The sequence below is a fragment of the Mus caroli genome, unplaced genomic scaffold (genome assembly GCF_978045245.1).
Source record: "Mus caroli unplaced genomic scaffold, Mus_caroli_1 scaffold_20, whole genome shotgun sequence".
NCBI classification, from domain to species: Eukaryota; Metazoa; Chordata; class Mammalia; order Rodentia; family Muridae; genus Mus; species Mus caroli.
In genome coordinates, this window is record NW_028227275.1 from 20,003,128 (window position 1) to 20,017,940 (window position 14,813).

Consider the following 14,813-nt stretch of genomic DNA (forward strand, 5'->3'; position numbering starts at 1 on the left):
TGTTGAGCAGAGCTTGGGACTACAACAGAGGCATTAGTTCTGGGTACCGGGTCAGATCTGTACTATCTAAGGGTCAGGTCAGGACACTGGGCGCTTCCTGACCTCTCCCCGCTTGGTGAAAACACTGGATTAGATGTTGTAGAGTTAGTTAATGAGATAAAATTCTCTATCACCAACAGCCAGTCTCACCCTGCTTTGGACCCACAACAGCCTACCAGCCATGTCCCTCTTTGGGCACTGCGCATAGATAGTGACCTTGGGCTGTCATTAATTATATGTCTCTCTGATTCTGAGCCCCTGGCTTCCATAAGAATGACTTACAGCTTCCTGTCATTCCCCAGCACCCAGCCCCGTACTGTGCATAGGCTGTGCTCAGCCAATAGAGGTGCTAGAAAATGAGATGTCATCCCAGACTTTGTGGAAGTCCAAGTGCAGATTAGCTTGTCCACATTCTAATGCAATACTCTTGGTTTTTATTTGGAGGGGTGGCAGATGTAGTGAGATATCGATTAGGTACTGCCGAATGCGGACCCCAGGGTGGGGTCATAGCTCCCTGGCTTCTCCAGGCTGCCATTTATTTCATATCAGTATACATTATGCTAGTTCTTCTGCCTAAATTGCCTGTCTTTTTTCTCTGCCTGAGCAATGCCTAGACTCCTTCACAAAGCCCAAACTCTACCATAGCACATGCTTATTCTTTGTAAGTTTTTTTTTTAACCTATTCACTCATTCAACAAATCTTTATCAAATCCTTATCAGATCTGTCCTGTGTGTAACGGACATGGTGCCAGGCGATAAACAGCCAGTGAATAAATTGTCATGATCCCTGCCTCCCAGAGTCTATGTCCCATGGACCCCAAATTCCGTAGATCTGCTCCTGCATGACAGGGCTGCTTTGCCCACCATATGTAAAGTCACGGCTAGACTTTGCCCCACCTTTTCACCTGGGCATTTCTGCCCCATTTTCCTCATTGCTAATGCCAGACATCACTCCCCACCCCTCTGATTTCAGATTGTTCTCTCCTGTGTGTCTCTCCTTCCCATTACTTCTCCATCCATATGTGAAAAGTTAGGCTTTTACGTTGATGTCATCAGTCACCCTAACCTATTCGGGTGTAGTTGGGACCAGAAAGGCTCCAGGTGTGCCTCCTGCACCAAGACTTCTTGTTTGGCCACAAAAGATACTTCCTGGCGGGTAGAAGAGGGCTCTTGTTGGTTTTTAGGGTTGGAGAGCTTTTCTGGAATAGTCCTTTAGTCCCTGGTGTTTTCCTGGCTTTATATGGTACTGGTATGTCATCTGGATGGAGTGAGTGTCCTCTCCAGCTAAGTCATCTAGACCAAAGAGGTGAATCTCACAGGTTTCTTTTGGAATTTGTGACACCCACCGTTGATCCGTTCCTTAACTGAGTGCCAGCTGGGATGTTTTGCCACCTTGAATGCGAGCTTCTTGCATCCCAGAAACGGATCCTTCAAGATCAACTCCCCAGCATCTGTTGGGAGCCTGCAGTGGCTCTTCCAGGAGGAGACTGCGGCCTGTGTTGCTTTCTTCTTGTTGTTGTTTTTCTTCTGCTGAGATGAAAAGAACTTTGCACTTTTCCGACGCATTTCTGGTTATTTTTAGCTGACAAGTGGTGAAGGTGAAGGTGTTTGCAGTCTGAATCACAAAACCTTGAACATCCTGGAATGCAAGGATGCATTCTTCTGCTTTACCCAATCCCCCGTGTCTGCTCCAGCAGATCCCTTTGCCCACAGAACTCCCTGCGGTTTTGGTCACTCCGGTGCTACTTGTGTCCAGCTGGCTTCTGGATGCAACAGGTTTCAGATTTGTATGTTTCATGAAGTCAAAGGAGAACCTCCATGTTTTGAATGGAAAAGGACAGAAAATATTTTTCCAGACCTCCACTTAAAGGGTATACACATCCAGACACTGGTGGCAAAAGCCAATGTCCTTGGAGGCAAGGTTGCCCGGTTTGTGCAAGCACAAGGGACTTCCTTCAGGGCACCACAATCCTAGCCCCCTCGCCAGCCCAACATAGGAAGAAATTCACAGCAGCCTGGGAGGTAGAGTAATGAATGCTCCCCGTGTGTGGCCGTGTTTTATTGACATGTGCAGAGGGAACTCAGGCTTACAGGCAGAATTAGGCTTGCTAGCCAGCTGCCCTTGCGATACGGAGACTAGCCTGGCTTCTCTGTGTGAGTCTGGTATAACTACGGATGTCCTTAGGAGTAAAAGAGGGAACCAGAGGACAGAAGAGATGGATGGCACCGTGAGAAAGGCGGGCATTGCTGCCTTTGAAAACAGGGAGAGGGCCTGGTGCCCAGGCATGTAGACAACCCCGGACCCAGGGGAGGGAAAAGAGACGAATTCTATGCTGAGTTTCCATAGAGGAGAAAACCTTAATTTTGGCCATCAGAACCCGCTTTGACTTCTGAACCACAGAAGTGCAGGATTCATGTCACGTTAGTGGAATTTGTCTCAGTAGCCTCAGAACTAAGTTGCGTCAGGATAATCATGACAACTAGGAATTCCGTATCTCGCACTGGTTCAGTGCATTCATAAACGCTGTCTTAGTCATCTCTCTCAGCCGTCCTATGAGGCAGGCCCTGTGGTTTATCCCTGCTTTGCAGATGGAACACTGAAGCTTACCTATTTCAAGGAACCTGCCCAAGGACTTAGAACTAGTAAGAGGCAGAGGCAGGATTTAAACGTAAGTGTTCAAGATGCCAGAGGCCGTTTCCAATGCCTCTGTCTTGATGCCCAGTAGACAGTCTCCCAAGCCTCAATGTTGTTTACTGGGTTTCTCAGCTGCTGCCTTTCTCTGACTTTGCTTTGTCCCCTGAATGTAGACTATTTGGCTGGCTCCTGGCCTTTACTGCCTTGTCCTGGGGCTGTACACTTCCTTCATCTCTTCCCCAAGCCCTTGCTTCATCTCACTGTCTAGTCACTTACTCTTCACAGCCTCTGACTTTAGGCTTCGTTCCTAAGGACAGCCTCTACCAATGCTCTTAGATGCACAGGATGGGCTGGATAGCGCCACCTAGCGGGCGCTATCCAGCCCTCTAGAGAAGAGGACATTTGGATGTCCTGGAATCTTACCAAAGAAAATGTTTGGCAAACCAAGTCAGATTTCCACACATGATCCTGTTGTAAGAACTGGCATGTTTTATTTAGACCTTACTCAAGCCTTAAGTATACTTAGCTATAAGAAAACTGTGTGTCTCAATGAGGAAATTTCAAATATAATGTTTGAGATCATGGATGAGAATTCAAATATTGTGAGAAACATATTCTCAAACTCATTTTGAAAGCATAAGGCATGCATGAAAGCCGACTTATTCTTAAAAAGAAAAAAAAAAGACAGATATGAGGTAGGAAGTGGCTCAGTGGTATTTCCTAGTGCCCAGCGTGTGTGAGGCCCTAGGTTCAATCCCCAGCATTTCAATAAAAAGAGGCAAGAGGCAAGAATAGACAAATGGGATTATATCAAATTGAGGAGTTCCTATAGAGCAAAGAACAAGATTAAAGAGAAAATCCATGGAATGGGGGTGAATGCTCATCTGATAGAAGTTTAGTGTCCAGGGGGCTGGAGAAGCTCTCTGTGGGTAAGAACACTGATCCTTCAGAGGACCTCAGTTTGGTTGTCAACACCCACAGGTGGCTCACGACCTTCTGTGATTCCAGCTCTGGGGGAGCCCATGGCCTCTTCTGGCGCTCGCACACGTGCGCGCTCCCCAAGACACAAAGACACATAAACAGAAATAAAATCTTTGAAAACGTTAGATCCAGGTGTGGTGTTCCACACCTCTAATCTCAGCATTTGGGAGGCAGAGGCAGGTGGATATCTGTGAGTTCAGGGCCAACCCAGTCTGCATTGTGAGCTCCAGGCCAGACACAGAGACCCTGTATCAAAAAAAAAAAAAAAAAAATGGTGTTTAAAACATATGAACAATTCAGATAACCCAACATAAAAAAACAAACCCGAAATTGATCCGAAATTAATATAGACTTTAGACTTTTCTTTTTAGAAATATGCAAATTGCCAGCAAATATATGAAAATGTTCAACGTGACTCACCAGGGAAATGCAAATTGAAACCACGATGAGGTAGCATTTCAGTCCAGTTAGAGTGGCTGTGATAAAAATTTTTTAAAATCAACAAAAAGCCGGGCGTGGTGGCACACGCCTTTAATCCCAGCACTTGGGAGGTAGAGGCAGGCGGATTTCTGAGTTCGAGGCCAGCCTGGTCTACAGAGTGAGTTCCAGGACAGCCAGGGCTACACAGAGAAACCCTGTCTAGAAAAACAAAAAACAAACAAACAAAAAAAGAATCTTGCCACTTGTATCCACTTGGTTAGGAATGACACAAATTCTCCTCTCTGGTCAGTAAGGTGCCTACAGTTCATAAATGTTTGTTATATATTTATAGAGAAATAAAAGAAGTTCAGAGACTCTCAAGCAAAAACATGATAACTGTTTGAAGATATGGAATTGTTAACTAACCCGATCTTTAGGGTAAACTTATATCAAATTAGCATTGAGTGAGCCGAGAGTCCAGTCCTTGGGAGATGGGGCTGGAAGACCAGATGTTCAAGGTTATCTGCTGCATAGTAAATTCAAGGTCAGCCCAGGCTACCTGAAACCTAAAACCACAACCACCAAAGAAAAGACAAGATGACTCAACTGTTGAGAGCCCTTGTGGCTCTTTCAAAGATACTGTGTTCAGTTCTCAGCATTTATGTCAGTGAGCTTACAACTTCCTGTAACTCCAGGTCTAGGAGATCTGATGTCCTCTTCTGGCCCCTGTGGCACTTATCCACACATCACACACACACACACACACACGCACACGCATGCATGCATGCACACACACACGCCAATAATAATAACAATAATAATAATAATAATAGCAATAAATAAAAATAAACTTAAAAAATAAACCTTAACAAATAAAAATAGAAGAGATGGCTCAGCTGTTAATAAGGCTTACAACCAAGATAATAAAAATAAGTCTTAAAAAAGTTATCACTATATACCCCATAAAGATATATAAACTATAGTGTCAATTTTTTCCCTAAGTTCAGTCCTTAATGCCATGGAAAAAATGTATTTTGTGGAACTGGAAATAAAAAAATAAAATCAGTTTTATGTACATTAGGCAAGCTGTTTGCTAGTGAGCTGCATACCAAACCCCTTAGAAATTCTTAACATGTAAATAGTCTTCTATTTTGAAATTTTCTTTGCTGGGTATAGGATTTAATAACAAAAATAATAGAGAGCGTTCATCCAGCCCTTCATATTTGCGGACACTGTGTGCTGTGCTCTGGGAGGGCTTCTCAGGTGACACTCGCGACAGACCTACTGAGCTGTGCCGTAGCCACCACCATTTTATAGTCAGGAAAAGAGAAGCCGAATGGATTGAAATGAGCGGACCCGGGATAACGATGGGCAAAGTTAATAGAAACACTTTTCATTTCCCTTTCTGCATGAGAATTTGACCTTTGTTTGACTTCCTGGCTTTGTTACCCTGGTAACCCGATAAGAGCCAAATGTCAACCATGTTTCTAGGCAACATTACCTAGGATGAGAATGACCCCTGATTGGTCACATATCTGGATGTGGGAGGAGCTGTACGCAGCTGTGAAAACCTGCTAAGGACCCGCGTTCTGAGTCTCTCTGGGGAGCGATGACTCTGGCGTGTCAGTTATGGGGGTCCGGGAAGCTGCACCTCTGGAGACGTGATAAGAAGTGTGCTTTTGTGGGTACAACCTTTCCCCAAGGTAGTTCCTGCCTCGTCCTGATGTAGTTCTCATTTCCTAGAACCATGACTGCCGAGTTCAGATATGCTTTCTTGTCTCTGAGACGCGGACCTGTGTCAAGCCTTGCAAGTCATCTTGTGGGTGTGAATGTTCTGGAGCAGCGGTTTCAACCTTTCTGACGCTGCAGCTCCTTAATGTAGCTCCTCATGTTGTGCCGACCCCCAACCATAAAATTATTTTATTGCTATTTTATAACTGTTATTTTGCTATGTTTGCAAATCATAATGTAAATGTCTGATATGTAAGATGTTTACTATGCAATAACCCCAAAGGGGTCATGACCCACAGGTTGAGAACCAGGGTAGAAGCCCATAAAAGACTAGTTGGTGTTGGGTTGCTGGTATGATGTCAGTTCAAGCAAAGGAAGGAAGGAGTGGAGAATGCACTGTGATCTGATACCCAAACTTCCATTTGGCAAAGCCTAGTTTTTCTTCTTAAGGATCAATGAAAACACCATAAATATACTATATAGTATAAAGACTATAAAGTAAAACAAATATTATTTTTTTATTCCTACCTCCATCATTCTATCTACATATGCCTGCTCCACCACCCATCAGAAAGTGCTTATCTCGATAGCCAAGGGGGACAGAGTGGGGCTCAGCAGAGGGTCCCTCTCCGTGTGTCATGCTTGCTTGTTTTTGCTGCTGAAGTCACCTCTCTGCTCATTTATTCCTCTCCTTACAAGGAATTTTATTTTGGAGCTTGTGTTCTAGCTAGTGGTGAGCACCCAGCTTAGTGGTAAGCACCCAGCTTAGTGATGAGTACTCAGCTTAGTGGTGGGCACCCAGCTTAGTGGTGAGCACCCAGCTTAGTCATGAGCACTCAGCTTAGTGGTGGGCACCCAGCTTAGTGGTGAGCACCCAGCTTAGTGGTAAGCACCCAGCTTAGTGGTGGGCACCCAGCTTAGTGGTAAGCACCCAGCTTAGTGGTGGGCACCCAGCTTAGTGGTAAGCACCCAGCTTAGTGGTGAGCACTTTGCTATTATATGCAAGCCCCTGGGCTTGCTACTTGGCACTGGGAAGAAAATGCCCTTGTGCTATTTTTGTTTTTAAGAGAAAAACTGAAAAATTCCAAAGTTCATGCATTTCTTGCCCCACATTGTCTAACATTAGCATCTTGTTCAGGTTTCTCCACTTCCCACTATCCATCCTCTTCTCTTTCACAGTCACAACAGCTGTTGTGACCCACAGATTGTCCCTCTGTCCCTTCCAGTTAGGGCTGGTTTTCATGCTTTCTCAGTCCCAATACTTTTGAAGAAGACCTTTGCTTGTTGATAACTTTGTAAACTCTCAATTTGGATGTGCCATGTTTCCTATGATTGGAGTGGGGTTATGGAATTATTATTATTTGAGAGATAATATGTTAACATAGACAGCATCATAATATTCATTCATTTATTTTAAATAGGCAGGAGAATTCCTTAAAATACAAAAAGAGATCAGTGAGCTAACTTTCTCCACTGCTTATCCTAGAAAACCACTGAGTCTTGCTTATATCTCCTTGCAACAATGTGTGATTGTGTGTGTGTGTGTGTGCTTGTGTCTATACACATATGTATGTGTGGTGTGTGTGTGTATGATTCATATACATGTATATTTGTGAAAATATAAAAGTAAACTTTCACTTTGCCTCCTAAAAGTAGCATAGCAATTAAAATATGATCGTGAATATTTGGATTCTTTTTTGTTATCTCTATACATAGGCCAGGCTAACCTTGAACTCACAGAGCTCTGCCTGCCTCTGCTGGAATTAAGGTCTCTGATTCATTTGATCTATCAGGAACTTCAGTAAAACACACACACACACACACACACAAACACACGAGTGATCCTGGGTACAGTCCTCTGCTGGCTGGCTGGAGCCAGTCATTCTTGCTCCAAATAATAACAAGCAGGAATTCGACAGCACTTTTGTGCTGCCTGCATATTTATTAATTCATAGGTAGCTTGTAGCACTGTGCTATAGCTCTCCAAGTCTGTGTAACTATTACTATATGCGTTCACTTGTATCTAACTTCAGCACTTACTATGTGTTGGAAATACAAGTTTGTTGGTAGATGTATCTCTAGGACATTCTCTCTTTTTTTAGCTGCTACATAATCTTTCATTGTTTGAACAAATCATAATTTGTTTGTTCTCTATTTTTTTCTGTACCCATTTTTTGATGTAATAAGCCATACTGTAGTGTGTCATTTTGAACCATATATTTTAAACCTATTCTTTTCATCACAAATGAACATATTTGTGTCTTTGGAGGCCCGTGTTCCAAGGAGAGGTTTGTGGTGGTGTGGGTATCATTTTTCTTAATGCTCAACACTTACTAGATTGGGAGATGGAAAGAAGGATGGACGGGAGGAAGAAGGGAAGGGGAGAGGGAGAGGAGAAAGGGTAAATGTGCTAATCTCTTAACACTACCCAACCTTGCAGTTCTTTCTGTGAATCAACGAGCCTGCATGGAAGAACAGCACATCAACCCTGTCTCATTTTCCTTCCAGATGTTGAAATGCTTCAGGCCAGTGCAGGCAACCCAGTCTCGGGAGAAAGTTTCTCTCGGCCCACTAAAGACTCGATGATCCGCAAGTTTCTAGAAGGTAAGTTGTCACTGATTAGGGAAGCAGAAACTCTGGTGTTCAAGGGACAGGTCACCACAGACGTGGCATGTGACGACTAAAGGCTCTCTGCCTCCCTCCACACCTGCCCTGATCTTCCCCATCAGCTGGTTAGAGACAGGCCAGATCCCACAGCTGGAGTCACCAATTACACTAAGTCAGTTGCTCCCAAGAAGACATCACTTAAATGACATGCCGGTTTTTATTTGACAAAGACTAACTAAGTACCTGCAGCGGGCAGAAAGCACTGTGTTGGATATTGAATCTGGCAACCCAAAGAAAAATAAGACGTGACCCCACAGGACCCTTGGCTTTCTGCTAAAAGAAAAGGACATGCACCCTATTTGCCAAGCAGAGGCAACATTGCAGGGGTTAAGAGCGTGGCCCCCCAATCTGTGCTGCCTGACTTCTTCAGTTACCCAGAAGGCCTCAGACACGGTGTTCAGCTCAGATCCTCATTCTCTTCAGCTGTAAAATGGGATGGATGTGGTCAGAGCATCAGGAGACTGAGTTCCACCTGATGCACTAAGGAGGCAGGTCACAGTGAGAGTCACAAATGTTCAGTGACAGTAAGCTTCACCCAGGACCAGGGTTGACCAAGGGTTAGCATCATGGCTGCTGTCATTACTATAGGTGCTTTCAGACATACAAGGTGTTACACTGTTGGGTAATTGCTTCACTCTGCTAGTCATTATGAGTACGGTGGGTATGCCAGTCATGTCGCCATAGAAGCAGGGTTCTGAGGGCATGAGACTTGGAGGTCAAATGGTTCGGGCAGTGAAGGGGAAGAAGCCGGCAGTGGTGGCACACGCCTTAAATCCCAGCACTCGGGAGGCAGAGGCAGGCCTGGTCTACAGAGTGAGTTCCAGGACAGCCAGGGCTACACAGAGAAATCCTGTCTCAAAAAACCAACCAACCAACCAACCAACCAACCAAAACCGGGCTGGAGAGATGGCTCATCGGTTAAGAGCACTGACTGTTCTTATGAAGGTCCTGAGTTCAAATCCCAGCAACCACATGGTAGCTTACAACCATCTGACGCCCTCTACTGGTGTGTCTGAAGACAGCTACAGTGTACTCATAAATAATAAGTAAATCTTAAAAAAAAAAAAAAAAGCCGGGCGTGGTGGTGCACGCCTTTAATCCCAGCACTCGGGAGGCAGAGGCAGGTGGATTTCTGAGTTCGAGGCCAGCCTGGTCTACAAAGTGAGTTCCAGGACAGCCAGGGCTATACAGAGAAACCCTGTCTCGAAAAACAAACAAACAAACAAACAAAAACAAACAAAAAACAAAAAACAAAAAAAAAAAAAAAAGAAGGGGAAGAAAATCTCTAGAGTAGCATAGGCAAACCGCAGCCTGACCTGCTAATAAAGTTTTATCAGAATTCACCATGCCCATTCAATTGCTATTATTTATGGCTGCTTGCACATTCCTGGTACAGGCTTGAGTGGTTGCAATAGACTGTTGCCTTGCAGAGCCTGATACACTTACTATCTGGATCCTTAAAACATGTCTGCTGACTCCTACTCTGAAACTTTCTTTACCTAGGACAGAGGTCTGGGCAGCTATTTGGCAAGTTCCTCAGCTAGCTCCTGGCACCAAGAGAGGCATGGATAGAGCAAAGATGGGTTTTTCTGCATAACTTGGTTTTTTTAGCCTCAGGCTTGCCATGCTGTCTTCAGCAATGCTCCAGGCCAAGCTTAAGGGCTTCGTGTATATCACCCATTCCATGCTTTTTGTATAAGCAGTAGTACCTAATGTATCAATAAGGCTGGTTGCCTTGGAAACTCAGGGGAGTGATGTGTTATTTAAGGGGATCAGAAGAGTCTACATGGCAGGTCGGTCCTTGCCAGAGTAGGGTAAATTAACCTAAGGTTTTATACATTAGGTACCACCTCTTTCATTCAGCAGCAGAGAGGGACCAGAGGTACAGAGTGGGTGAGCATCCAAGGTCAGAGGCTGTAAGCAGACTACAGAGCTCTTCTTAGCCCCTGAGCCCGCCTTAGAGTGTCTCCTTTGACCATAGTTGCACTGTCTTCTATGAAAGGAACAGTTTGTGGGATAGGAACCAGATGGCAGCCTCCCGTCATCCTGACCTCATCTGATGCTCAGTTTCCGGCAGCCCTTCATCAAACCTAAAGTCTGTGCAGACCCCTGGTGTTGCTCGAGGGGTAAGACTCAGCCCTGTCCTGCAGAGGAGTTAGACACACACTCCAAGTGAGGTTTCCTTTAATATGAAAAACATAGTTCAGTGCAAATAACAATGTGCTGGGTGCTATGGGAATGCAGGGGAGTAATGTTATTTAAGGGGATCAAAAGAGTCTACATGGCAGGCTGGTCATGACTCTGGTATAAGGGAATGAGGAAATTGTCTCTTGATACCTGCTATACACAGGTCTTCAGTGCATGCTGGTGGAGCTGAGCTTGCCAGCCTTCCCTGTGGCAGTGCCAGCCTTCCCTGTGGCAGTGGTTCTCAGATTTCCATGTGCCTGGAGTCCTCTCGAAGGCACAGGCTCATGAGCAAGGCTGAGTAGGACCCTGGACTTTTCTTCCTTTCAAGTTCTGTGTGACTCTGCTACTGCTGGGTCAGCAGGTAACTGTGAGAGCCTTGGTTATAAATCTGCACTTTCTGAGCTCTATTTTTTATTTTTAACAATGGAAAGTCCTTTGGGTCCCTGCTATGCCCACCTATCACTGTGTTATAGTTGTTAACTATTATAATGATAATAGATAAAAATAATAACACTTCAAGTGGTGCAACAGACACACACACACACTCCACTCACACACAAATGAGACAAAGCTATCTAGACCTATCTGGTCTGGTCTTCACTGTGTAATCCAGGCAAGCCTCAAGCTCATGGTAGTTTTCCTGCCTTTGCCTCCCACCTGCAGAGACTGCAGGCGTGAACCATCCTATCTGGCCCTAAAACAATAAGAGTCTCTGTCTCTGTCTCTCTCAGTGTCTCTCTCAGTATCTCTCTCAGAATCTCTCTCAGTCCCTCTCTCAGTGTCTCTCAGTCCCCCCCTTCTCTCCCCCCCCTCACTCTTTCTCTCTCTCCCCTCCCTTGAGTCTTCAGAGTTTTTTCTACAATATTTCTACAATTTTTATACAATATTGATATTGTATACACGTGTTTTCTTTTGTGTTCATTCTCAGGCACTGTCAGCCCAAGCATTAGCTTTTCCACAGCTGCCTAGACACTTTCTTAGATTATCCAGTCTTCTGCTTTGAGCTTGGCAAGCCTCAGGGCAGGCAATACCCTTTGTTGTATGTGAAGCCTTTCCATATACTTGAGAACTTGTATGCTATAGAACACCAGGACAGAATCGCAGGGTTTCAGGAAGTATGTCTTGCGACTTGGATAGTGTCTTGTTGCTCAATGGTCTGAGCTCACACAGTTTCTACCAGAAGTTACGAATGGATCTAGAACACTTTTCACGCAAAGTATCATGCAGAAGCTTTCCCTACACCACAGATAAAACTGGAATCACTCTCAATCTCTCTCCTCAGCCTCTATGTCTGTCTCACATATTCTAGAAACATCTCTTGGCATTTTGCAGCTCTGAAGACTTTTGGGGGTGGGAGGCCTACAGATCTGCCATCTGTGAATGAGAGAAAGGAGGTATGGCTAAAAGGCTAAGACAGGTGGCCTGGGCCCAGCTGTTATGACCCTCATTCCACTCATGTGGCCTTCAGACAGTCAGTCACCAGTAAAGTGATAAAGAGTTCTAGGCAGGATTAACTTTCTGCTCCCAGCGAAATGTGGATCCCGGCACAGTGCAGTACCTGACAGGTATACAGTATTTATTTAAATCATTAGTTACTGACTTTTAATGGCATAATTGTATCATGATGGGAGAGGCTGAGAAAGGGGTCAGAGTTCATCCTCTCAGGGGTCCAACAGCTCAGACTGAGTTCCTTTGAGGTGACCTTAGGCCGCAGGTAACTTGTTTCCTGTCATTTGGCTCTCTTTTGCTTCTCTAGTATATTTTGTTTGTAGGGAACCTGGTGGCTTGTAGGTATTTTTTTTTCTGTAAATTATTCCTCTTTGGGCAGCAGGAGCCAAGGGAATTGTTCTGATTATCTGTGGGCGCTGACAGAATGGGGGAGGGCATCCCAGGACTCCTAATAATACACAGCTTCCCAGACAAAGTCTTCCTTACAAATGCCCTCCTGTAGATGTTGCTAAGGAAGTAAACCCTATGTATATCTCTTCTCCACAAGTCTGCGCCTCTCACGGCCTCTGAAGCCAGGAAAGTTTCTCCTTCTGTAGAAGAAGAGATCTCTGCTTGCCCTGACACTGTAGTAGCTTCAAGCTTTCCTTGGAGTTCTCCAACGTCTGCCAAGGCCAGGAAACCACTGGGAGGAGAGGCAGGCTGACTGTAGGGAGGCTCAAATCTGCCACATAGATCTCTGTCTGGTTCACATTTTACCCAGAGTTTATTTGTCCCTCCATTCTAAGGATGTGACCAAGCATGCGCAGTATAGAATGATCTGTGTTTGCCTCTAGGACAATGTGGAGGGCCAGGGCCAGGGCCTTCCCTCTGCAGCTGACAGACTAGGGAGGGAGAGAGGCAGGGAGTCCCCATTACATCAGGGCCACAGAGCAAAGGAATGAAACTCAGGGAGCATAAACAGCAGTTCAGTAAAGACTGGGCGGTCAACATGGCCTCTCTGGGGAGTCATAGTGTGATTGAGACTTAGAGGAGCAGGGCTTGGCCTGGCACAAGGTATCATGAAGAAGAAGGGGCAGCCTTCTCCAAGCAGGATGAGGAACTGAGGCAGTCAGTGTGTTTAGAGACAGTGAAAGACAAAGGTAGCCACTGTACCTGGTGGGGTATTTGGCAGCTCCGCCAGGATACTTCACTTTGTTACGGTTGGACAGCCTCTCCCAGAGTTCCCGTCTCCCATTGTGTGCGTTAAGATAAGCATGTACTTGGAAACTTACCTTGAGGGCAGAGCCCAGGAACTCGAATTTTCTAATGAGTGAGGGTCAGCCTGGCCAATCCTCTGGACACGTGACACCAGGAAGCCAAAAGCAACCTCTCAGCAGCTCAGAAAAGATGCAATGAAAACAGAATTCCCGAGAAGTCACTGAGCTGCGGCCTCTACAGGAAGGAGGCCCAAGCCCTGGTCCTATACTTCAAACAGACATTGGAAGCGGATTTGTTGACTAAATAGTGTCGGTCAAAGAAGCAGATCACTGTAGAGAGCACGGGGGTTGTGGGGTGTTGTGGGGTGTTGGTGGGTAGAAGAGGGAGGCAAGCTTCTCTCCTCAGTGGTTTTGTTTAGTGGGGGGCAGTGTGAGGGTGTGAGAAACAGTAGACAGTTGGAGGGAAGGATAGCTGTAGAGTTAGCTTTCCTGGGTACCAGCCTGGCTCTCAGAGTCTTTGGACACGTTATTTAGATCCTCAAAGCTTCAGGGTTTTTTCTTTGTGCGGAAGCTGAGGTTACTTGTAGTAACAACACAACAGGTTTATTAAAAGCCAGATGCAAGAGTCATGCAGAGAAATGATCCGAGAACCATACTCAGCCAAGAGGAGCCATACCACGTAACCATTGTGTAAGAGGACGGGGAGATGCTGTAGTAGCTGGTGATGAGGATGCAGGGCATCATTCCAATGCTGCTCAGACACCAGGAAGTGGTTCTGGGAGTCCTCAGGCTTTGGAGTTTGGAATCCTCTTCTCCTTTAACTATGCTGAGACGAGTAACAGGATTCTAGTGGTGAGATCGAGGCAACCGAGCTTGTGGCTCCTGTCCTGGGCTGGGTGGGTAGCCGGTGAAGGAGACCTTGGTGTTCTTATGGTTGCTTTCATGGATGCTGAGCAAATGGCACAGTAGATACCCCAAGGGAAGCCTTTGGTCACAGGTTGTTACTTTGGCAATAGAGAACATTCGCTTGGTCTTACCACCTTCAGGCAGGCAATTTCCCGGACCACGGTTCTGTACTCAGTCCCCCTTCTCTGTGTTTCAGGTAACAGTGTGAAACCGGCCAGTTGGGAGAGAGAACAGGACCATCCCTATGGGGAAGAACTTTATCACATTGTGGATGAAGATGAGACCTTCTCTTTGGACCTGGCCAACAGGCCCCCTGTCCCTGTGCCCAGGCCAGAGGCTAGCGCTCCTGGCCCTCCCCCACCGCCTGACAACGAGCCATACATTTCTAAAGGTAAGTGTGGCCAGGGATGGTGCTCAGCGGGGCGGGGGTGGGGGCCTTCTGAGAGCCTCAGCAGGAACATCCTAGTTCCCTGGCTTTCTGAAGTGTTGCTCAGATTGTCTTCTTTTGGATGGTTGCCAGCCAGGGCAATAGGTCATAGGTCACAGGTCAGCACGAACTCTGGAGCTACACCAGAGACAGTGGTTAGATTCAGTGCTGCCTT

At 45.8% G+C, this 14,813-nt stretch overlaps 1 protein-coding gene across 1 annotated transcript in view; it reads left to right on the forward strand.

Annotated features, from left to right (window-relative positions):
- Nucleotides 1-14,813, forward strand: part of Pik3ap1 (phosphoinositide-3-kinase adaptor protein 1) — a 121,188-nt gene that overhangs the window by 75,344 nt on the left and 31,031 nt on the right. The window contains exons 9-10 of the mRNA XM_021152078.3: nucleotides 8,315-8,410; nucleotides 14,408-14,602. Of these exons, the coding sequence (XP_021007737.1) occupies nucleotides 8,315-8,410; nucleotides 14,408-14,602 (291 nt within the window). The remainder of the gene's footprint in view (nucleotides 1-8,314; nucleotides 8,411-14,407; nucleotides 14,603-14,813) is intronic.